The sequence below is a fragment of the Pan paniscus genome, chromosome 7 (assembly GCF_029289425.2).
Source record: "Pan paniscus chromosome 7, NHGRI_mPanPan1-v2.0_pri, whole genome shotgun sequence".
Taxonomy (NCBI): Eukaryota; Metazoa; Chordata; class Mammalia; order Primates; family Hominidae; genus Pan; species Pan paniscus.
This window is the reverse complement of record NC_073256.2, coordinates 161,560,044-161,584,384: the sequence shown is the minus strand read 5'-3', so window position 1 is coordinate 161,584,384 and position 24,341 is coordinate 161,560,044. Positions and strand designations below refer to the sequence as shown.

Below are 24,341 nucleotides of genomic sequence, written 5' to 3'. Positions count from 1 at the left end.
CCCCTGCAGGTTGAGGACCTCCAGAGAAAGGGCGGCTTGGAGGGCAGCCCGGCAGAGGGCGCGGGCAGGGGTCTCGGCCGCAGGCAGCGCGTGACAGCGGGAGGCTGGGCCCCCAGGCTGAGCACCCTGTTCTCCTTCATTCCCTTGACTCATGGCCCGACGCGTGATGCGCGCCTTGGGTCCTAGCGCTTTGGGAAGCTGAGGCGGGAGGATCGCTTGAGCCCCGGAGGTGGAGACTGCAGTGAGCCGAGATCGCCACTGCACTCCAGCCTGGGCGATATCGAGCGAGACCTCGTCTCAAAAAAGTAAGTAAATACGATCTTGTTATGTGAGAATATTTTTATTGTAAAATATTTAAAAAGTAAGCAAAGGCCGGGCGCGGTGGCTCACGCTGTAATCCCAGCACTTTGGGAGGGTGGGGCGGGCAGATCACGAGGTCAAAAGATGGAGACCATCCTGGTCAACATGGTGAAACCTTGTCTCTACTGAAAATACAAAAATTAGCCAGGCGTGGTGGCGCGCGCCTGTAGTCCCAGCTACTCTGGGAGGCTGAGGCAGGAGAATCGCTTGAACCCGGGAGGCGGAGGTTGCAGTGAGTAGAGATCGTGCCACTGCACTCCAGCCTGGATGACAGACGGAAGACTCCCTCTCAAGAAAAAAAAAAAGCAAATAAAATTTAAAAACTAGGCTGGGTGTGGTGGCTCACGCCTGTAATCCCAGCACTTTGGGAGGCCGCAGGTCACTTGAGGTCGTGAGTTTGAGACCAGCCTGACCAACATGGAGAAACCCTGTGTTATATGTAAAATGTTTATTTAGAAACAGAATGCTTGTTCCCTGGTACCATAAGGAAAGATCAGCATTCAGACAAAAAGTTCTCTCAGCAAGGCAATTTTACTTTCTGCAGAAAGGGTGCACCTCACGGATGGAAAAATGGTGAGAGCACACCTGAATAAAGGAGAGAAGCTATTTTTATCCCTTACACAGCTTGTCCCTGCTACTGTGTCCTGTCTCCATTGGCTAGAGCCAGATGGCACAATCTAAACTAAAACTCGACTGGCTAATAATTTAAAACTTTTCTAAATAGATAAAGGCAAGGGAGAACAGAGGAAAAGAGTAAGTTGCTTATGCCAAATAGGGAAGGGGCACAGGCTGTGAGCTGGAATGTGCCTGTGAGCACGTCCAGCACAAATATTTTGGTTAAGGTACAAGGACATAGAATGTACTACCTGCCTGTGAGCATGTTTAACAGCTACATAGGATAGAGCCTAAAGAATTATTAGCAAAACCAAACACCACATGTTCTCACTCATAGGTGGGAATTGAACAATGAGAACACTTGGACATGGGAAGGGGAACATCACACACCGGGGCCTGTTGTGGGGTGGGGGAGAGGGGAGGGATAGCATTAGGAGATATACCTAATGTAAATGACGAGTTAATGGGTGCAGCACACCATGGCACATGTATACATCTGTAACAAACCTGCACATTGTGCACATGTACCCTAGAACTTAAAGTATAATAAAAAAAGAAAAGAAAAGAATTATTAGCACAAAACAAGGAGGCTTGAAGGAAGTTAGTCTGTAAAATAAACTATTATTTCTAACACTTACGATTTATTCTTTAACAAGAAGGGAAACTTTGAAGAGGAAACTTTTTACTTTCTACACACCATCTCTACTAAAAATACAAAATTAGCCAGGTGTGGTGGTGCATGCTTGTAATCCCAGCTACTCCAGAGGCTGAGGCAGGAGAAGCGCTTGAACCCAGGAGGCAGAGTTTGCGGTGAGCAGAGATCACGCCACTGCACTCCAGCCTGGCAACAAGAACGAAACTCTATCTCAAGAAAAAATAAAATAAAAAATAAAATAAAAATCCAAAATTAGTTGTCAGTGAAAATGGAGAAAGACCCCTAAAAAATGTGCCCACCCCTCACCCAATAAGAGCAAGAAAAACATAGCAAAAATGATCAGAATCAACTTTTACAGAGCTATGGAAATTAATCAAAGGCTGTCGTCATCCCAGGGGGTGTTATTCAATTAAACAGGTGACTATCAGTAAGAACAGTGGCCTTTGTGGGTTGTAGCTTTCCCTGGTTCAACCCTGCTCTCCAGCTCAGTGGTAATCTTGGAAATAAGAACCTACATTCCTAGTTACTGTGGGAGCAAGATGCCCTCATTCACACAGAACCTCCGTTATTGAACGTGTCTGATGGCTGCCTAGAAGACTCCTACCACATTGGCTCAGGGCTTGCCCAGTGCCAGCTGCCTGAGGTGATGGATAACAGTTGCCACAAACAATAGACTAAACAAAAAGCTAAAAAGGAAGAGCAAGGGAATGAGATGTCCACAGGCGCTTTGAAAAGCCCAAAACATTTTTGGGAATACAGGTCATATACACACGGAGGACTATGGATATATACTCAGGAGAGACCTGAAAAAGCCCTAAACTCTCACCTCTGGCTGACCTTGAGGCTCTATACAAAGGGAAGTCTGAGGAAGAGAAATTTAAAAAAAGAAAGAAATATGAACTGGGCCTCAGAGACCTGTGGGACACTATTAAGCATACCAACATATGCATAATTTCAGTCCCAGGAGTAGACTAGACAGAGAAAGGAGTAAGAATACTTAAAAAAAAAAAAAATGGCCAAGGCTGGGCACAGTAGCTCACACCTGTAATCCTAGCACTTTGGGAGGCCGAGGCAGGCAGATCACCTGAGGTCGAGAGTTCAAAACCAGTCTGACCAACATGAAGAAACCTCGACTCTACTAAAAATACAAAATTAGCCAGGTGTCGTGGCACATGCCTGTAATCCCAGCACTCTGGGAGGCCGAAGTGGGCAGATCACATGAGGTCGAGAGTTCGAAACCAGCCTGACCAACATGGAGAAACCCTGTCTCTACTAAAAATACAAAATTAGCCAGGCATGGTGGTGCATACCTGTAATCCCAGATACTTGGGAGGCTGAGGCAGGAGAATTGCTTGAACCTGGAGGTGGAGGTTGCAGCGAGCCAAGATTGCACCATTGCACTCCAGCCTGGGAAACAAGAATGAAACTCTGTCTCAAAAAAAAAAAAAAAAAAAAAAAAAAAAAAGGCCAAAAACATGCCATATTTCATGAAAAACATGAATCTGCACATCTAGTTTTTTTGTTAAACAAACACTAAGTAGAATAAACTAAAGGAGACACATAACAAATTGTTGAAAGACAAAGAATCTTGAAAGCAGCAAGAGAGAAGTGACTCATCACATAAAAATAATTCTTGGCCGGGCACGGTGGCTCACTCCTGTAATCTTAGCACTTCAGGAGCCCGAGCCAGGCAGATCACCTGAGGTCAGGAGTTCGAGACCAGACTGGCCAATATGGCAAAACCATGTCTCTACTAAAAATACAAAAAAAATTAGCTGGGCCTGGTGGCATGCACCTGTAATCCCAGCTACTCCAGAGGCTGAGGGAGGAGACTCGCTTGAACCCGGGAGGTGGAGGTTGCAGTAAGCCAAGATTGGACCATTGCACTCCAGCCTGGACAACAAGAGCAAAACTCCTTCTCAGAAAAAAAAAAAAAGTAATAATAAATGCAAAAAGAAAGAAAGAAAAAAGAATTCTCAACAAAATTAACAAAAGATTTCTCCTCTCAAACCATGGAGGCTTGCTGGGTGAAGTGGCTAACGCCAGTAATCCCAGCACATCAGGATGCCAGGGCAGGCGGATCACCTGAGGTCAGGAGTTCGAGAACAGTCTGGCTAACATGGTGAAACAGTTGGAAGACTTATATCACCCAATTTCAAAACTTGATTACTGTAGGTTTATAGTAGGTTTTAGTACTGACAAAAGGATAGGCATATAGATCAATGGAATAGAATTGAGAGTCCACAAATAAAGTCTATGACTATATATCTATGGTCATTTGATTTTTTTTTACAAGGGTACTGAGACCAATGGAGAAAGAAGACTCTCTCCAGCAAATCGTTCTGGGACAATTGGATATTCAAATGCAAACATGGCTGGGCATGCTGGCTGATGCCTGTGATCCCAGCACTTTGGGAGGCCAAGGCAGGTAGATTGCTTGTGCCCAGGAGACCAGCCTGGGCAATATGGCAAAACCCTGTCTTAAAAAAAGCCAAGAGTGATGCACGTCTGTGGTCCCAGCTACTCAGGCGGGTGAGGTGGGAGCATCACCTGAGCCTGGGGAGGTCAAAGCTGCAATGAGCTGTGATCATGCCACTGCGATCCAGCCTAGGCAACAGAGTTGAGACCCTATCTCAAAACAAACAAAACAGCCAGGCACGGTGGCTCATGCCTGTAATCCCAGCACTTTGGGAGGTCGAGGTGGGGGGGATCACCTGAGGTCGGGAGTTCGAGACCAGACTGACCAACATGGAGAAACCCCCATCTCTACTAAAAATACAATATTAGCTGGGCGTGGTGGTGCATGCCTGTAATCCCAGCTATTTGGGAGGCTGAGGCAGGAGAATCGCTTGAACCTGGGAGGCGGAGATTGCAGTGAGCCATGATTGAGCCATTGCACTACAGCCTGGGCAACAAGAGCAAAACTCCGTCTCAAAAAAAAAAAAAAAAAAAGAACCAAAAAACAAAAACAAAAAGCCAACGATTTGCAAAACAAATGTCAATGAATGAAGTTGGCTCCTTTACCTCACATCATTTATACACCATTTACGAGAACTGAAAAATAATCAAAGATCTAAGTTTAAGACCTAAAGCCAGAAAATTCTCAGAATAAAACAGGCAGGCCAGGCGCGGTGGCTCACGCCTGTAATCCCAGCACTTTGGGAGGCTGAGGTGGGTGGCTCACTAGGTCAGGAGTTCAAGACTAGCCTGGCCAACATGTGAAACCCCATCTCTACTAAAAATACAAAAATTAGCTGGGCGTGGTGTCGCGCACCTGTAATCCCAGCTACTCAGGAGGCTGAAGCAGGAGAATCACTTGAACCCAGCAGGTGGAGGTTGCAGTGAGCCGAGATCGTGCCACTGCACTCCAGCCTGGGTAACAAGAGTAAAACTCTGTCTCAAAAAAAAAAAAGAAACATATATATATATATATACCAACTGCCAATAATAACATGAAAAGATGCTTTAGTTTCGTTAATCATTAGGTAAATGCAAATCAAAATGAAAATGCGATGCCACTTCACACCCACTAGGATGGCTGTAATCTACAAGATGGATACTAGCAGGTCTGGGTGTGGTGGCTCACACCTGTAATCCCAGCACTTTGGGAGGCTGAGGCAGGTGGATCACCTGAGGTCGGGAGTTTGAGACCAGCCTGACCAACATGGAGAAACCCCATCTCTACTAAAAATACAAAATTAGCCAGGAGTGGTGGTGTATGCCTGGACTCCCAGCTACTTGAGAGACTGAGGCAGGAGAATCGCTTGAACCTGCGAGGCGGAGGTTGCAGTGAGCCGAGATCGTGCCATTGCAGTCCACCCTGGGTGACAAGAGTGAAACTCCAACTCAAAAAAAAAAAAAAAAGATGGACACTAGCAAGTGTTAGTAAGAACGTGGACATTGGAAGAAGCCAAAATATTTGTAAAAATATAAAATAATTAGTGGGGCGTGGTGACGCATGCCTGTATCCCAGCTACTCGGGAGGTTGTAGAAAGTAAAAAGTTTCCTCTTCAAAGTTTCCCTTCTTGTTAAAAAATAAATTATAAGTGTTTCTTTTAAAGACTTCCTTCAAGCCTCCTTGCTTCGTGCTAATAACTCTTTGTTAAGCCCTATCCTATGGAGCTGTTAGATATAAAGGAATAAGGACATTCTATGTCCTTGTACTTTAACCAAAATACTTGTGTTAATCATGCTCACGGGCACGTAGTACATTCTATGTCCTTGTACTTTAACCAAGGTATTTGTGCTGGACGTGCTTACAGGCATGTCCCAGCTTGCAGCCTATGCCCCTTCCTTATTTGGGAATATTATTACTTTTCTAAGTCCTTTAGTAAGCAGCTTGCTCTTTTCTTCTGTTCTCCATTGCTTTTACCTATTTAAAAAAGGTTTTAAGCTGTTAGCCCATCCGGTTCAGGTCTGGTTCCAGCCAATGCAGACAGGACACAGTAGCAGGGACAAGCTGCATTAAGAGAGAAAAATTGCTTCCCTCCTTTATTCAGGTATGCTCTCGCCATCATTCCATCTGCAAGGAGCACCCTTTCTGCAGAAAGTAAAACTGACTTGCTGAGAACTTTTTGTCTGAATGCTGATCTTTCCTTATGGTACCAGGGAACATTCTGCTTCTAAATAAACATTTTACATATAACAGAGGCTGAGCCCAGAGAATCACTTGAACTCGGGAGATGGAGGCTGCAGTGAGCCAAGATCTCGCCATAGCACCCAGCCTGGGCGACAGTGAGACTCTGTCCAAAAAAAAAAAAAAAAATTCAGGGAGGGGGAAACGTGGAGCCTCAGCCCATGTCATTACTGAAAATCAGAACAGAAATCCTACCTCCCTAACAAAGCAACCTTGCCATTCCCATGGTTCCCTTTCAACACTTGTATAGGCAGGGAGAATTCTGCACAAACTACTCAGAACACAAGCAAGGTATCCTTTAGCTTTTCCCCCCACGTATGTATTTTCATGATTTGTGCTTTAAGTGACTGCCAAAGTCCTATTAAAAAACAATTGAGGCTGCCAGGTGTGGTGGCTCTCATGCCTGTAATCCCAGTACTTTGGGAGACGTAGGTGGGTAGATCATCTGAGGTCAGGAGTTTGAGACCAGCCTGGACAACATAGTAAAACCCCGTCTCTACTAAAAATACACAATTAGCCAGGCATGGTGGTGCGCACCTGTAATCCCACTACTTGGGAGGCTGAGGCAGGAGAACTGCTTGAACCAGGGAGGTGGAGGTTGCAGTGAGCCAAGATTGCATCACTGCACTCCAGCCTGGGCTACAGTGTAAGACTCCATCTCAAAAACAAAACAGTTGAGGTCAAAGCCCAGCTAAAATGCCTGGAGGATGATTTTGTATCAGATGTCATCTTACAAAGAGAACAGGAGACCACAACAGAGATTTCTTCTTGGAAAATAGGAGACTGACAGATGAGTCTCCCTTGCTGATTTAGCATGGGAGGCCCGTGATGCCCACCTAGGAGGTGTTCCTAGGGGTACTGAGAGGCAGGGGAAACCAGCCAGGCTAGGGTGGGGACTGCAGGCATCCACCCAACCTCAGAGGAAGTATTCACTGGAGAAAGTGACTAGAGACTCCAACCTCTGGGACAAGGGGGCTGAAGACAGGCAAGTTAATTATGAGGCTACCAGTCACAGTGGGGTTCCTGATACCCCCTCATCCCCACTAAGCCTCGAATAATGCTGGACACAGAGAACGTAAGCCCACCCAGCAGACATGTGTTTCCTCTGCAGAAACTCTGGAAGTCGCCTAGGTGCTCACCCTGGGAGCCCTCCGCCCATCCCCCAACTGTGGAGCCCCATCAATAGACTAACCCCCAACACCAGGGGTCTCATGTCAAGGGGAGCCTCCCGCAGGAAGACATAACCCAGTGAAGAGGCAGTGGCCTACAGAGTAGGGCACAGGGAGGGCACCCTCCTTGGAACCTCCCAGACAACAGGCCATTTGGGGACACTGTACTGAAAAGACCCTGGCCCTCAGTTGATTCTAAGATGCTGCGGCTTCTCCAGGCAGCACGGCTCTGATTCCTGAGGCCTGTGCATGGTTTTGTGTGGCTGCGGCACCTTTGCCTTCCTGTGACCAGAGGGCTCTCTAGCCGCAGCACCAAGGTCCCTGACATGGCCCTGGCATCACCTAAAGGCCACAGGTTTTTCCTTTCTTTTGGAACAGACGGTGGTCTTCCCAGTTCCTTTCAGAGTCCTAGTATAACAGCCTGCTTCTCTCCTTGCTGGCCTGTCAGTGCCCTCTCCCGTGGGGCTCTTGTCCCTGTGCCCTGCCTGCCCCTGGGTCCTGGCTCCACTGTGTTGCCTGCCCAGCCCCTCGTGGGCATCTCACCTGGGCTGACTCAACTCCGAGGAAGCCAGGCCGGGTGCTCCTCCCTGCTCCATCCCAATCCCACACCAAGGCGATGGCCTTGCCTGGGCCCCATGCCATGCACCCTGGGCCTCCTCTGCAGGGCTCCAGCTCCAGCCTCAGTCCTAGCAGTAAAGATGGTGTTAGGTGGTTTCTGGGTGCCTCAGCTCCTGGCAGGCCCTCAAACCATGGCTATGGTGTATTCTCCTTCCCAGCACCGCTCCTGGCACAGTACCACACAGCAATGCACACAGCCCTCTGAGCCTGCATGGCACCCGCCAGGGCTGAGAGTGCACCTGAGGCTCACCTCCCAGGGCTGATGCAGCAGCAGAGCCCTGGTTGGCAGGAATGCTACCCAGTAAGTGGACTACAGCAGCCCTTGCCAGGGAGGAGGTGTGAGGAATGCCAAGCCCTGCAGACAGAGGCTTCTCACCCCCATGCCCTGGGGCCCTACATGGACAGTGGGCCAGGAGCTCAAATAGCTGCTGAAACAAGACACTCATTTATTTCCCCAGAAGGAGGCAGAATGGGGTCCTTGGGGAGTCTCTGTCCCAGCCCGGACAGGCAGATCTCACTTCCAGAAGAGCACATTCCAGAAAAGCAGCCAGCAGGGGTAGAGGCCCAGGGACAGCAGTGGGAAGAGCAGGGCACCATAGGTGTGGTGCTCCAGCACACCCTGGGCCAGCGCTGCCAGGAAGAGCTGCCAGCCCTCGGCCAGTGACAGTGGCGCCTCCTGCAGCTCCCGCCACAGGAACAGGCTGCCAAGGAGCGTGGCTGCCGGGCTGGTCAGCACCAGCAGGGCAGCATAGAGGGTCCTGGGTGGAGAAGCAACATCAAGGTAGGCTCCATGGTGGGGGCATGGGCACCAGGTTGGGGGAAAGGGCTATTGAATGAGGGTGCGGTCTGTGATGAGGGCACAGGCATTGGGGGAAGTGGGGCTGATCCATACATACCGGGGCCCATGAGGCTTGGCAAGCGCAGCAGTGGGCACCATGGTGGTGGCCAGCAGGAAGCCCAGTGAGAAGTTGGTGAGGGCGATGCAGCCCAGCTGCAGTGCTAGGTAGATCAGGGCTACCAGCTTCAGTGCCATCCAGCCCCTGTCTGGGGCCTGTGTGCTTATCACCCTGCAAGAGAAAGGACTCAGAGGCAACCCACAAGCTGTCTGCATGTCCAGGGGACCTCTACCCCTGCCCCCCACAACCAGCCCAGCCTCTCACCGGTGGGTATTGTGGGGCAGGGCCAGGCCAGCTGCATAAATCGCCAGCAGTGTCAGCACCACAGCCTCAGCCTCTGCCACTGGGAAGTGCTGGGTGGCAACGTGTTGGCCCAGCACTGGCAGGACATAGAGGGCCAGTCCCATGGCCTGCGAGATCAGCAGAGGTGCCACGAGCGAGGCCAGCCCCACACCCTGCAGGGCACACAGGCTCTTGGAGATGGACCCTGGGGCCAGGGGATCCCCAAAGACCACCACCATCCCACCAGCTGAGGCTAAGTTGCAACACTAAACACCAGTCAGACCCCAGAAGCCCATTCCAACAACAGAAGGGGGTGCCATCACCTGTGATGGGGGAAGGGGTACACTGGGGCCAGGGGCACCCCCGGGCTCCTCAAGGCCCATTCCGGCCTCATGCAGCTGCATCCACAGTTCCAGAGCGTAGCCCAATCAAGGACCCCAACAAGAGGTGTAACGGGATCTGCCCAGAGGGGGACCCAGGGCTCACCCCCGTACCCCACCCCCCATCAGGATGGAAGACTCTCCCCAGCCTAGAGTTGAGGAGACTGGAGGCTGGTCACAGGTAGATGGCAAGGGGCAGAGGATATCTTGAGACCAAGGACCAGGAGCAAGAAGCCGACAGCGGGCATGTAGAGGCCGATGGAGACGAAGCGGGAGAGGCCGGGGAGCAAGTAGAGGAAGAAGGACTGGTGCAGGCGCTCCAGGAGGTGGTTGAGCTTGCGGAACATGCCCTCCAAAGCCCTGTCAGGTGTGGGGCAGGTTCACGGCTGGCCAGAGCCACCAGGCCATCCCCCACTCCGCTCCAGTTAGACCCCATCCTGGGCATGGAAAGGGGGGACCAGAGACTACTTACTTGCCCACTGCCACCAGGTCATACTTGTACTGGCGGAAGCTATTGATGCCACGCAGGGTTAGGGCCTCCACACGGTAGCGCAGGAAGAGGCCATGGGAGCCGTGGGGGCGGCCGGAGGCCTGCCGCAGAACCATGAGCAGCAGTGTCTGCAGGCCCTGCAGCGGTCCATCCAATGATGTCCAGTCCTGGGGCTGCAGCTTCAGAGGTGCAGGACAGGATGAGACAGCCCCTCCCACAGACCCTGTGCCCTTCAGCCCTCAGGCAGGCAGGCAGCCCCACCTTGCCCTGAAGTGTGCACAACAGGCCCCCTTTCTGGCAGAAGGTCTGGAAGAGATTGAGCAGGTCAAGGTTGGGCAGCTGCCCGTTAAGCCCCTCCACGGCCACATCGAGGCTGGTGACCACATCACTGCTCAGCTCCAGGGCCACGGCCGCCTGAATGGCCCCAGCTCGGCCCTGCAGGGGAGACGACTGCATGCCTGTAGGAGCAAGTGAATGAGTGCTAATGGAGGACGTGGTGAAGACAGTGACCCTGAGAGGGGGACCAGGGCAGGCAGGACAAGAGAACCTACCAGTGACATTGACATCGTGGTAGGCTTCAAGCCAAGCCTCAGTGCCCAGAAGGTCATGTTCTGTTACCAGGAAGACGATATCTTTGGCCCAATAAATCTGCCCTGGAGGCCAGAAGCAGGATCAGCACGGTCTGGGGCACTGACCAAACCCCTCCACGGCCAGCAGCCCTGAGACTCACCCCGGAAGTGGGCAGCCAGTGCCAGCAGCAGCCCCACAGCCTGGCTGTTGGTAGAGTCAGAGCCACAGGGCACGGTGAGCACAAGCGACTCGGTGCTGGCAGCACGCGGGGCCCGCAGGATGCCGTACACGTTGGTGCCCGACACCATCTGTATGCAGCAGCGGTGGGGGGAGCCTCAGTGTAACTGTGGTAGGGGGCTGAAGGCCCCCCCCAACTTTCCTAGCCCTCCAATGCCCACCAGGGATTTCCCTCCCACTGAGCTTCCTGGCCCCATGACACCCCCGCAAGCTGATACCCAGCCCAGACCCCTCCCTCCAAGGTGCTTCCTGGGCCCAGGCACACCCCACTCCCCCAGTACATAGCGCTCGTGGGTCTCATCTGGGAAGGGCAGTTTCCGGGAGAAACTCTGCGTGTAGACCTCCAGCCCTACTGACCGCATCGTCCGTTCAAGCCAGGCCACTGGCAGAGCCCTGCAGACACGAAGGGAGCCTCTGAGCAGAGCTCCCCGGCCGTAGCCACCACCGCTCGCCCCATACGCCCTGCTCTGCCGCTCACCCCGACTTCTTGCGGTGGGCGGCGAAGTCCCGGGCAAAAGCCCGGGCACGGTCTCCGCCCGCAAACTGCTCCTCCACCATGGTGGAGCCCATGGCGTTCTCCGACATGTAAGTGCGCTGGGTCAGCGGCGGGAAAACCAGCGCCAAGAACCAGGCGATGCCCGCCACGTAGCTCAGCACGCTGTGAGAGAGGACGGAGGGGCACCGGAGCGTCAGCGGGTCCTCAGACGCCGACCCGAGGCCACAACCTCCGCACCCGGGGTCGATCGCGCGGCTCTGAGAGACCTAAACCCGGAGTCCTGCATCGGGACGCCGGACCCGAGCGCTAAGCCTGGGCCTGATACCCTCAGTGCTTCCAGAGGGCAGGAGCGGAAGGGCGCGAGCAGCCGGAGGGGCGCGAGCAGCTGGAGCGGCCCCGGCCCTCGATGGGGACCGCGCACGGGGCCGCCGGCGAGAGCCCAGGGCCCTCGAGTCCCCGCCTCCCCGGGCCCCGTCCTCACCACAACGGCGCGTTGAGGCGCAGCACTAGGCGGGCGAGCGCGCGCCGGCGAACCGGGTCCGACAGGAGGCCCATGGCGGGACAGGGCGGCGCGGCTACGGACCCTCTCCCACCTCCGGACCCTCTCCCGCCTCCAACTACCGCCGCGGTGCCCACAGGCTGCTCCTGTCAGACCCGGGGACCCGCGCTCGCCCGCACTTCCGGTCCCAGAGACGCTCGCGACTGCGCGCATGTCCAGAGCAGAGGGCGCGCCCCTAACACTGTGTACTGCCGGCGCGCAAGCGCAGAGCCGCGGCCGGCTGGAGGGTGGGCGGTGCCGGTGAGGCCGGCAGGACGTGAGCGGGTTTGGGAGTCCGCTAGGCGCTGCCCCCAGTAGAGTCGGACTCGCAGTGCACCGCCCGGGAGGGAGGCAGGTAGCCCTACAGCCGGAGGACAGCAGAGATGCCCGACAGCAGGCCGAGCTGGTCGGGGGCGGCGAGATAGCGCCGGCTGGAAGGCCCGCAGGAGTCAGAGGTGATGAGCCGGGCAGGTGGGTGGAAAGCCGGCGGCGGTCAGAGAATGGATGCCAAGCGAGACTGCCAATGACTCAGGACGTCCCAGTGGAGTCACAGCGTGAGCCCAGCACCGAGGTTTTCAGAGTCAGATGACTGCAGAGAAGATGCTGACGGCACTACTGGCCAAAACGGGCTTCACTGGAGCTGGGGTGTGTGCATTATAAAGTGGGGGAGCATACTGTCACTGTCCGGGCCAAGAGATCCGTGGAATATTAGGGGAGAAGCAGTCCCAGGGTCCAGACTGCAGGGACTGGTAGTCGGGGCTCGGTGGGCCAGAGGTGAATGAAGGGGGTTTGCTCAAGAGGGTGCACTTTGGGAAGGTGAGGTGGGCGGATCCTTTGAGATCAGCCTGGACAACGAAATGAGACCCAGTCTGTACACACAAAAAAATTCTTTTTAAATTAGCCAGGTGAGTGGGGCATGCCTGTAGTCTCAGCTCAGGAGGCTAAAGTGGGAGGATCACTTGAGCCTGGGAGATCCAGACTGCAGTGAGCCGTGATCACACCACTGCACTCCAGCCTGAGCACAGAGCAAGACCATGTCTCAACAAACAAAATAGTGGTGGGCAGAGAGAAGGGTCAAAGCTGAAGACTCCATGTGAGAACAAGTTTTTTTTTTTTTTTTGAGACAGAGTCTTGCTCTGTCACCCAGGCTGGAGTGCAGTGGTGTAATCTTGGCTCACTGCAACCTTCAACTCCTGGTTCAAGTGATTCTCCTGCCCCAGCCTCCCTAGTAGCTGGGATTACAGGTGCCTGCCACCACACTAATTTTTGTGTCTTTAATAGAGATGGGGTTTTACCACATTGGCCAGGCTGGTCTCGAACTCCTGACCTCAAGTGATCCATGAGAACAGTTAATTTTTGTACTTTTATTTTTTTTTAGATGGAGTCTTGCTCTGTCGCCCAGGCTGGAGTGCAGTGGCACGATCTCGGCTCACTGCAACCTCCGCCTCCCAGGTTCAAGAGATTCTCCTGTCTCAGCCTCCTGAGTAGCTTGGATTACAGGCATGTGCCACCACTCCCAGCTAATTTTGTATTTTTAGTAGAGACGGGGTTTCACCATGTTGGCCAGGCTGGTCTCAAACTCCTGACCTGAAGCAATCCACCTGCCTCAGCCTCGCAAAGCTCTGGGATTGCAGGCGTGAGCCACCATGCCTGGCTGTTGTACTTTCAGAGCCCAAGGTAAGCAGCAGGAAAAGCCCAAGGGGCTCCAAACCATAGTCCAGAGGTTGTGGGACATGGCCCCCACATCCCTAGGGTGGGTACCCAGAGCCAGCTGAGTTCTTCCTCAGCCCTTTGCTCAGGGCCCCCGATGTGCTGGAATAAGGGTAACAGATTCCTCAGTCTAATGGCCTGGCTCATCTTGCCAGCCCTGCCTCCTGCTCAGCTGCCTTGAGTCCTTACTGGGACATGCTGCTTTTTCCATCCAGGGCCTCCCCCACAGAAACCCCCTAATCCACTGTTCTCTTCAGGGTTTGAATCAGGCTACACAGAGATAGGCCGTTCGTGTGTGGGCGAGGGTCCCTAATCATCCCCAGGAGCCAGCACCAGACCAGGCTCTGCCAGCCTTCACATGGCTCTGAAGTGCTGTTAGGTGACAACGTACAGTGAGGGGTGTGTGGGCAGAGGAGGGTTTTATTCTGGACACGGGTGGCTGGGTGGTCAGTCCCCCAGCAAGATAGAGGCCTCACGCACATGCTGCCGGACCACTCGATCCAAGAGGGTGTGCACATCTCGAGCAGCCTGGGCAGCAGCCTCCAACACCCGCTCCAGGTGGTCCTCGTGCAGCCGGGCATCCATCTCAAGCAGCGCAATCTGTCCTGAGGCTGGCAGCAGGGCCAGGGCCAGCTGGGGGCCACCAGCTGCTTCCTCCACATGGCTGAGGTCCGCCAGGGCTGTGCCATCCACGAAGCCAGCTGAGCATGCACACACAAAGTCTCTCATGGGTATCCCGGCATCCAGCACTGCCAGCGTGGCTGCATTCACACAAGCTGCATAGGTCCCACCATCTGCCTGTAGCACCTGCAGGGAACCCAGGGTGTCAGTCTATCAGACTCCCTCCCCAACCCCATCACACCCTTCCCTCCCTGGATTGACGGCTGCAGCTGGCTCACCTGCACATAGATATCAATCTGGGAGCGTGGGTGCAGCTGTGTGAGGATGGCTGCTTCGAAAGTCTGGCGGAGCTGCAGGCCCATCTCACAGGACTTACGGTCCCCATGTGGCCGTCGCTTGCGCTCACCTGTGCTGAAGGTCGCTGAACTATATTGACAGTTCACTAGGGCCCTGTCCGGCAGGGCTCGAGCCCGGGAGCCCCGGATCTGGAAGAGACAGACACATGAGCCAGGCCCACTCCTTCCAGCTCACACTCCACTGTCCTCTGTGGGTCTGCCTCTCCCTCCACTTTCAATGCCTCAGCAAGGGGCAACTGCGTTACCTCCAAAACAAAGCCCCCTGTTTTGCACTCTCTGTCTTGCATGTGTCGCCCTCTGGCACCTTTTAATTGGCTTCCTTGTGTCCATCCTTGCCCCATTCCCTGCCAACCCAAGTTTACAAACATCAAGGCTGCTTCTGTCTCACCTACACACTCAAATCCTAACTACCTTACAAAGGTTTCACATTACATATGAAATAAGATCCCAAATCATTTCCCTGGTCTACAAAACCCTAAGTCCTCACCTCCCCGGGAACCCTCAACCTGATTTGGAGTTATCCCCTCTTTCCCCACCAGCAGTCTTTCTGCTCTGCATAAGTGCCTTGCTTGTTTTCACCACCGTGGTCTTCGACCTCCTGGTTCCCTCCGCCTGGAAAGCAGAGCTCACACACTCATGCGCTAAGCAAACACTCTTTCAATACCTTCGCTGGCCAGGCAGTTACAGCGCTGGAAACACAGTAATGAAACCAGATAGTTTTATGTAAAGTTCCTTTCTTTAGGAAGCTTATGTTCCAGCGAGGAAACAAAGGGGAAAATGCTTAAGCAAAATAGGCATTTGAGATTGTAGGTGCACAAAAGACAAGGGTTTATTGTAGGGCGAGAAGTACCGCGTGGATAATAAGGTCGTCTGGGAAGGAGTGACGTCGGAGTAGAGCTGAAAGGAGAGGGAGCGAGTGGGGGAGTGCCTAGCACGTTGAAGAGCCGCAAAGAGGAAGGAGGGCGCAGGGACAGAGGCCGATGAGAAAGGCAGGACCACCGCGCAGCACACTAAGGACTTGCGTTTACTCCGAGTGAGATGCGGTGCTGAGCATCGGCTGTGTAGACTGAGGCGCGCCGGCCGTTGCCCAAGTCCCCGAGCCAGTGCTCAGCCCGGCTGCCCCGCAGCTCCCACGGCCACACGATTCCCCATCCCGCACGCCCACTCGCCTCGTGCGGGCCGTAGACCACCGCCAGCGCCTTGGTGTTGCCCTGCTCAATGTAGGCCGAGCCGTCAGCCTGCGCGAACACGCCCATCCGCGCCTGGATCTTGCGCAGCTCCCCGGCGCGCCGCCCGTCCACCCGGTAGCCCTGGTCCGACAAGAGCTCCAGCCCCGCCATGCTGCCCGGCCGCCAGCTCCGCTCTCTGCCTACTTCTCTGAGCCGCGGGAGAACTACAGCTCCCGGCGGCTCCGACAGCCCGGAATCTACGGTTTCCGGAGGTCCGCCATCACTTCCGGTTCCGGGGACCTACAGCTCTCCGCGGCCCTGACCTCCGTGGATCTACGGTTTCCGGCGTTCCGCTGTCACTTCCTGTCCTGGTGAACTGGAGTTCACCGCGGCCCCGACCTCCCCGGATCTACGGTTTCCGGCGGTCCGGCTCTACTTCTGTCTCCGGGGAACTGCGGCGGCGCTATCGGGGAAGCAGCGGCTGGGCCCGCAGCCGTTCCCGGAGCTGTGCCACGGGTGCCAGGAGGTGGGCGCCCGCCGAAGGAGGAATTGCCCAGTCACGCCCTCGTGACCAGTGGTGCCTGCATTCAGCCCTTCCCCGCGCCCCAAATGTGAAAGTGGAAGGATGAACCCAGTGGGTTGCGACACTGACAGGAGAAGGCATTGAGCGGTCCTAGGAAAGTGACCAGGCTGGTGTCCCAGGATGGTCCACACCTGGCACCTCTCCAGTCCTCTCATGCCCTCCCTTTACACCGAGCTTCCACACTGCAGTCAGGTGGGCCTCCCTTTTCCCTTTGAGGATGCAGATTTCCTCATCCTTTCCAGAGAGGGGTTGTATGTCTGTTTATCTCTTGCCACTTAACCTCAGCGGCTTCAAATAATAAAAATCATTCTATTATTATGTGCTGCAATCTGGGGTTATCTAGGCTCAGCTAGGTAGTTTGCACTTAGGATCTCTCCTACAGTTGCTGCCAGATGTTGGCTGGGGCTGCAGCCATCCTAAAGCTTTCTCCCTCACATCTTTGGTGGCTGATGCTGGTGGCGGGCCAGGACCTCATCTGTGCCTGTCAGGCAGCACACCTACATGTGGCTTCTCCATGCAACCAGGGCTTCCTTGCAGTATGGCAACTGGGTTCCAAGGGTAGCCTTCCAGGACAACAAGGTGGACAACATGTGCATGGTATTTTTAGGACCTAACCTCAGAAGTCACATAGTGTCCCTCCTGCCACACTCTGTGGGTCAAGGCAGTCAGACAGATCTGCCCAGGCTTAAGGGATGGGGACAGGGACCCCACCCTTCAGTGGGAGGAGTGTCAATATTAGACTGTAGGAAGAGCAGGCGGGCTAGGGAAATGTGGTCTGCTGCAGGGGCCCAAGTTCAGTTGTCACAGCATCCCCTCCAAGGTGGTTATGCTCTCCTGAAAGACTGAGAGGCATGAGAGTGAGTGAGCAAGCCACAGCCCTGCTGCTGCAGCTGGTCTGAGGCCATGGTGGGTCACCACCCTCTGCCACTTGCCACCCCGGATTCCCCACCCTCTGCTCTACAGCCACTCTGCTTATTGTGGAGCCCTTTTCCCCTTTCAGTCTGAGCTCTTACTGTCCCTTTTCTTACTGAGTCATCGTTTTTTTCGTTTGTTTCTTTGTTTTGTTTTGTTTTTTGAGATGGAGTCTTACTCTGCACCCAGGCTAGAGTGCCGTGGCACAATGTCAGCACACTGCACCCTCCACCTCCTGGGTTCAAGTGATTCTTCTATCTCAGCCTCCCAAGTAGCTGGGAAGGTGGAATTACAGGCACCTGCCACTATGCCTGGCTAAGGTTTTTTTTTTTTTGGAGACGGAGTCTCACTGTCACCCAGGCTGGAGTGCAGTGGCACAATCTCAGCTCACTGCAACCTCCACCTCCTGGGTTCAAACGATTCTCCTACCTCAGCCTCCCAGGTAGCTGGGATTACAGGCACGCGCCACCATGCCCTGCTAACTTTTTTTTTGTAGTTTTAGTAGAGATGGGGTTTCACCATGTTGACCAGGCTGATCTTGAACTCCTGACCTCAGGTGATCCACCTGCCTCGGCCTCCCGCCACCACGCCTGGCCATTACTGGGTTGTCCACTGACAGTCCTTGCCGCATGCGGGAAGACTAGACGCCCAGGGAGCTCTGTGGACTGCCCACCCCAGTTGTGTAGCATTGACCGTAGCAACTTAGGACAATGAGGACGATGTTGGTCTTCAGCCTAAGGTGTCCAAAGTGGGCCAGTGAGAGCTGCTACTTCAAGATCAGTGGAACCTTTGCTGTGTTCCCTGGTGGAAGTATTCATCTTCAGGAACTAGGCCTCCAACCTGGCAGCATTCCAGGTTTAGGATTATGGGGCCACTCCTACCTCACACCTTTGGTTCTCTGACCCTCGTACTCCAGCTTTAGGGTACACACATGGGTCGATTCAAATTTTGGAGGCCTAAAGCTTATACAAATTCAGGGGCCGTGAGAGGTATCCCCAAGACCCCTCCAGAGTAACCGATTTGCTAGAACGACTCACTATAGACTTGTCTTCACGCCTAAGATTATTACACAGAGAGGATATAAGTCTGAATCAGCAAAGAGAAAAGGTGCATGGGATGAATTCCACAGGAAATCAGGCGTGAGCTGGCCACGTCCTCTCCTGGTGGACTCCACAGGAAGAAGCTGGAGCCGTGTGTGTGAAATGCTGTCTGCCAGGGAAGCTTCTTAGACAACTCAGCGCCCTGGGGTTTTATGGAGGGCTGGTCACATACACAGTCTGTGCCAAGCATGTGTCCAAATTCCAGACCCCTAGAAGCAACACAGGTGTTCAGCATGAGCCATATTTGTACAAACAGTCTAGGCACAGTGAGACACGCTTACCAGAGAGTGGGGGAACCATGAAAAACCCAAGTTCCCAGACACCCACTCTTCAAACTTGCCTGTGAAGAAGAGCTTCTCAGGCCTGCTGTTAACTCTTCTACGCAGTCTTCTTTTGAAACATAAGACAAAATTGTGTATCCAAAACTAAGTGAATAGTGAGAAAAGAAGTCCCAACACATAACAAACATTTTAAAAGTTGTCAAATACTACAAACATCACAAAATGCAGAAAACCTGCGTGACATATTTGACTCCAACAGGTTTCCCCTACATTTCTTTGATGCATTCTCTGATGCTCTCCTAAGATGACAACACCTTTTTATAACATAACCTTCTATATGTAGAAAGAATATGGCAGACGCGGTGCTCGCGCTTGTAATCCCAGCACTTTGGGAGGCCGAGGCAGGCGGATCACTTGAGCCTAGGAGTTCAAGATCAGCTTGGACAACATGGCAAAACCCCATCTCTACAAAAAATGCAAAAAATCAGCTGGACATGGGCCGGGCGCGGTGTTTCACGCCTGTAATCCCAGCACTTTGGGAGGCCGAGGCGGGCAGATCACGAGGTCAGAAGATCGAGACCATCCTGGCTAACACGGTGAAACCCTGACTCTACTAAAAATATCAAAAATTAGCCGGGTGTGGTGGTGGGCGCCTGTAGTCCCAGCTACTCGGGAGGCTGAGGCAGGAGAATGGCGTGAACCCAGGAGGCGGAGGTTGCAGTGAGCCGAAATCGTGCCACTGCACTCCAGCCTGGGCGACAGAGCGAGACTCCGTCTCAAAAAAAAAAAAAAAAAATTAGCTGGACATGGTGGTGCATACCTGTGGTCCCAGCTACTTGGGAGGCGGAGGTGGGAGGCTCACTTGAGCCCGGGAGGTCAAGGCTGCAGTAAGCTGTGGTCACACCACTGCACTCCAGCCTGGGCAACAGAATGAGACCTTGTCAAAACAAAAAACAAATAAACAAAAACCAAGAAAATGATTCAGTTTCTCCTCTCACATGTTTGATCAAAATTTAATTTTATTACTTATAATTAAGTTGCTTTCAGGTAAAAGCTCCTTTGGGTAATATGTACATTTTTAGAATTGTCATTAAATTGGAGGAAACTGCTTATCAAATTTCTTCCACATATGAGCTATAACAGTTCAGGGCTTGGCTGGGTGAGGTAGCTCGTGCCTGTAATCCAACACTTTGGGAAGCTGAGGCAGGAGGATCGCTTGAGGCCAGGTGTCCGAGACCAGCCTGGGCAACATAGTGATACACTATCTCTACAAAAAAAATTTAAAAATTAACTGGGTATGGTGGCACACGCCTGTAGTTCCAGCTACTTGAGAGACTGAGACGGGAGGGTGGCCTGAGCCGAGGGAGTTGGAGGATGCTGTGAGCTATGATCGTGCCACTGTACTCCTGCCTGTACCACAGAGCCAGGCTGTCTCAAAAAAACAAACCAAAAAACCCAGAACCACCCCCCGCCCCAAAAAAATGAACTTGAGTTTGGGTTTTCTTGTTTGTGACTAATCTTAGATCCTCTTTGAGTTGGCACTTGGCCAATTTCATCAGCTTGTTGTGTCATGACATGCAGCCGAGGGAGGTGGGTGTTTCTGGAAGCCATTTCTACACCAGAATGACTAGCGATAGCATAACCGTATCGGGAAGTGACTGTTGCCGCTAAGCCCAAGCAAAACGTAGCTTCAACTCAACCTCCCGGGAGCTGGACCCCACAACACCCCCTCCAACTCTATGCAGCAGGGGAGGGGGTAACTGATGGGGGTAACTGATGGCAGGTTGCAGGGGGAAGAGACAGTTTTAGCTGGTTGTGTTGAAAATATTTCACTTTTGCAAATTTTACGAAATATATGACTCTGTAAATACTTTGTTGGGGCCCAAGCCGGGAAGGGGCTGTGGGACTGAGGATCCTGGAACTGATCCCCGAGATTCCTGGTGAGCCTGTTTCTCGAGCGCCAACTCCTTACGGCAGCACAGGCCGTATCCCAGCAGAAGTGCCCCTCCCTGGAAGGGGCTGACATCCAGCTGGCAGCGGGGCAGGGCCTTCAGCAGACTGTGCCACTATTCCGTTGGGCTGACAAGGGTTTGGGAGACAGTGAGTCCCAGGAACATGAGCTCATTGCCACACAGTAGGCTCTAAGGTGGGTTGTTAGGAATTTTTTTTTTTTTTTTTTTGAGACAGAGTCTTGCTCTGTCACCCAGGCTAGAGTGCAATGGCATGATCTTGGCTCACTGCAACCTCTGCCTCCCGTGTTCAAGCGATTCTCATGTCTCAGCCTCCTAAGTAGCTGGGATTACAGGCGTGTGCCACCATGTCTGGCTAATTTCTATATTTTTAGTAGAGATGGGGTTTCACCATGTTGGCCAGGCTGGCCTCGAACTCCTGACCTAGTGATCTGCCTGCTTTGGCCTCCCACAGTGGTGGGATTACAGGCGTGAGCCACCACACCCGGCTGGTCGTTAGTATTTAGCATGGTCCAGTGGGAGGTAAGACATTCCGAAAGCTTGGGATAGAGGTGCTGGTGGAGGAGCTGTTGGCAGGAAGAGCAAAGTTGCGTTCAGAGTAGGTGTCGGTTCTGGGAAGAACGAATCGCTGCTCCTCCAGGTGGGAGGGGCCTGAGGTCTTTGTTGTTGTTGTTTTTTGAGAAGGAGTCTCATTCTGTCGCCCAGGCTGGAGTGCAGTGGCGCGATCTTGACTCACTGCAATCTTCGCCTCCTGGGTTCAAGCGAGTCTCCTGCCTCAGCTTCCCAAGTAGCTAGGATTACAGGCGCCCGCCACCACGCCTGGCTAATTTTTGTATTTGTATTTTTAGTAGAGATGGGGTTTCACCATGTAGGCCAAGCTGGTCTCCTGACCTCAGGTGATCCGCCCGCCTTGGCCTCCCAAAGTGCTGGGATGACAGGCGTGAGCCACCACGCTGGCCACACTTGAGGTCTTTGGTCTCTGCTGCTATGGGCTGGACATTCAGCAGTCAGTAGGACCATACAGAGCCACTGTCCCTGCCACCATGGCCACTCTGTTCATGGGCCTTTGCATAAGCTAAGCTTTGACATCTTTGCCTGCAAAGCCCAGAGTCTGGGCCCCTTCAAAGGCACTTACTGTTGCCTGCTCTTCATCCTGTGTGACAGTCACACCATCCTGAAGTCAACATATCAAAGGGACACCTGCACCCCCTTGTTTATTGCAGCACCGTTCACAGTAGGCAAGATATGGATTCATCCCACGTGTCCATCGGTGGATGAATGGGTAAAGAAAATGTGTGTATACACAATAGAATACCTTTCAGCCACAAAAAGAATGAAATCCTGTCATTTGCATCACCCTGGAGGTTATTATGTTAAGTGAAATAAGCCAGGTACAGAAAGACACACATGGAATGCTCTCGCTCACATGTGGGAGCTAAAAAGGTTGATCTTGCGGAGGTAGACAATAGAATCATGGTCCCCAGAGACTGGGGATGGTGCGTGTGTATGTTGCGGGGTGGTCGTAAAGAGAGTTTGGTTAATGGGTAGGTAAACATACAGGTAGATAGAAGGTATAAATTGTAGGTCGGGCGCGGTGGCTCACACCTGTAATCCAAGCACTTTGGGAGGCTGAGACGGGCAGATCATTTGAGGTCAGGCATTCAAGACCAGCCTGGCCACCATGGTGAAATCCCATCTCTACTAAAAATATAAAAATTAGCCCGGTGTGGTGGTATGTGCCTGTAATCCCAGTTACTTGGGAGGCTGAGGCAGAAGAATCACTGGAACCCAGGAGGTGGAGCTTGCAGTGAGCTGAGATTGTGCCACTGCACTCCAGCCTGGGCGACAGAGCGAGACTCCGTCTCAAAACAAAATGAAACAAAACAAGGCATTGTACATGTAAAAATAGCTTGAGGTGAGGACTTGAAATGTTCCCAACACACGGAACCCAGGTGACCGATGTCCTAAATACCCTAAATACCCAGACATGATCTTTACACTTTCTGTGCGTGTAACAAAGTATCACATATACCCCATAAATATGTACACATTTATTTTATTTTTTAATTTTTTTGAGACAACATCTCACTCTGTCACCCAGGCTGGAATGCAGTGGCACGATCTTGGCTCTCTGCAGCCTCGACCTCCGGGGCTCAAGCAATCCTCCCACCTCAGCCTCCCCGGTAGCTGAGACTACAGGTGCATGCCACCACCCCCAGATAATTTTTTTGTGTTTTTTTGCAGAGATGTGATCTCGCTATGTTGCCCAGGCTGGCCCTGAACTCCTAGGCTCAAGTGATCCTCCTGCCTTGACCTCCTAAAGTGCTGGGATCACAGACATAAGCCACCGCACCCGACCAATATGTACAGTTTGTATGTATCAATACAAAATATAAAGAGTCACACTATCCTCTTTCTTTGCATGTCTCATCATTTTTGTAGAAAACTGGACACTTGAGGCTGGGTGAAGTGGCTCATGCCTGTAATCCCAGCACTTTAGGAGGCCAAGGCGGGAGGTCAGGAGTTCGAGATCAGCCTGGTCAACATGGTGAAACGCTGTCTGTACTAAAAATACAAAAAATTAGCCACGTGTGGTGGCATGCACCTGTAATCCCAGGCGCATGCCTATAATCCCAGCTAGTTGGGAGGCTGAGGCAGGAGAAGTGCACCACTGCACTCCAGCCTGGGAGACAGAGTGAGACTCCATCGGAAAGGAAAGGAGAGGAGAGGAGAGGGGAGGAGAGGGGAGCGGAGGGGAGGGGAGAGGGGAGGGGACGGGGAGGGCAGGGGGAGGGAAGGGGGAGGGGAGGGCAGGGGGAGGGGAGGGGGAGGGGAGGGGAGAGGGGAGGGGAGAGGGGAGGGGGAGGGGAGGGGAGCGGAGGGGAGGGGAGAGGGGAGGGGACGGGGAGGGCAGGGGGAGGGGAGGGGGAGGGGAGGGCAGGGGGAGGGGAGGGGGAGGGTAGGGGAGAGGGGAGGGGAGAGGGGAGGGGGAGGGGAGGGGAGGGGAGAGGGGAGAGGGGAGAGGGGAGGGGAGGGGGAGGGGAGGGGGGAGGGGAGGGGGGAGGGGGAGGGGAGGGGGAGGGGGAGTGGGAGGGGAAGGGGAGGGGGAGGGGAGGGGGAGGGGGAGGGGAGGGGGAGGGGAGGGGGAGGGGAGGGGGGAGGGGGAGGGGAGGGGAGGGGGAGGGGGAGGGGAAAGGGGAGGGGAGGGGGAGAGGGGAGGGAAGGGAGAAAGAAAACTGGACACTTTAGAGCATATATCACATCAACTTTGGGTTAGGATTGGCCGATGGCCCTTGTGATTTTGCTGCTGTTTTTTCATGTTGTTTAGTGGTTTGCCTGGGCCAATTCCATGTGTCTGTTTGCCCCACAGTGTGTAGCTTCTAATGTCTCTGCTCTGCTCCTCCCTCCTCCTTATTTTTAAGAACTCCTGGCTTCCTAGAAATCAGGCCTGGGTCAGCCTAGTTTAGCGCTCACCACCAATTGGTCAAAGGTTGTATTTAACCTCCCCAAGCCAACGAGGCTCCCGTACGTCCCTCAATTTCTCTGAAAAAAAAAATTTTTTTTTTCAAGACGGAGTTTTGCTGTTGTTGCCCAGGCTGGAGTGGGATGGTGCGAACTTGGCTCACTGCAACTTCTGCCTCCTGGGTTCAAGGGATTCTCCTGCCTCAGCCTCCTGAATAGCTGGGATTGCAGGCGT

At 53.3% G+C, this 24,341-nt stretch overlaps 2 protein-coding genes and 1 long non-coding RNA gene across 12 annotated transcripts; 1 reads left to right on the top strand and 2 right to left on the bottom strand.

The window, feature by feature from the left end:
- Positions 1-1,594: 1,594 nt before the first annotated feature.
- On the bottom strand, positions 1,595-12,201 carry GPAA1 (glycosylphosphatidylinositol anchor attachment 1). 10 transcript variants are annotated; one of them, XM_063606999.1, is made up of 13 exons: positions 11,886-12,120; positions 11,387-11,566; positions 11,190-11,301; positions 10,832-10,979; positions 10,653-10,754; positions 10,363-10,559; positions 10,084-10,280; positions 9,818-9,971; positions 9,555-9,650; positions 9,214-9,404; positions 8,950-9,135; positions 7,979-8,121; positions 1,595-1,816 (listed from the first exon to the last, which is right to left on the bottom strand). In XM_063606999.1, the coding sequence occupies exons 1-12, from the start codon at positions 11,957-11,959 to the stop codon at positions 7,989-7,991; spliced, it is 1,770 nt and encodes a 589-aa protein (XP_063463069.1). In that variant the 5' UTR covers positions 11,960-12,120; the 3' UTR covers positions 1,595-1,816; positions 7,979-7,988. The 10 variants fall into 10 exon arrangements, with proteins under 10 accessions (XP_063463069.1, XP_063463064.1, XP_063463063.1 ...); XM_063606994.1 differs by lacking the exon at positions 7,979-8,121 and adding an exon at positions 2,941-3,037 and having other exon boundaries at positions 1,595-1,836; XM_063606993.1 differs by lacking the exon at positions 7,979-8,121 and adding an exon at positions 2,941-3,037.
- A 254-nt stretch (positions 12,202-12,455) lies between these two features.
- On the top strand, positions 12,456-16,699 carry LOC129398484 (uncharacterized). Its single transcript, XR_008626267.2, has 2 exons — positions 12,456-12,587; positions 13,321-16,699. It is a non-coding gene; the product is annotated as an uncharacterized LOC129398484 (long non-coding RNA).
- Positions 14,053-16,691, bottom strand: EXOSC4 (exosome component 4). The gene is made up of 3 exons (XM_063607004.1): positions 15,799-16,691; positions 14,552-14,758; positions 14,053-14,459 (listed from the first exon to the last, which is right to left on the bottom strand). Exons 1-3 carry the CDS (start codon positions 15,967-15,969, stop codon positions 14,100-14,102), a joined length of 738 nt encoding a protein of 245 aa, XP_063463074.1. The 5' UTR covers positions 15,970-16,691; the 3' UTR covers positions 14,053-14,099.
- Positions 16,700-24,341: the final 7,642 nt, after the last annotated feature.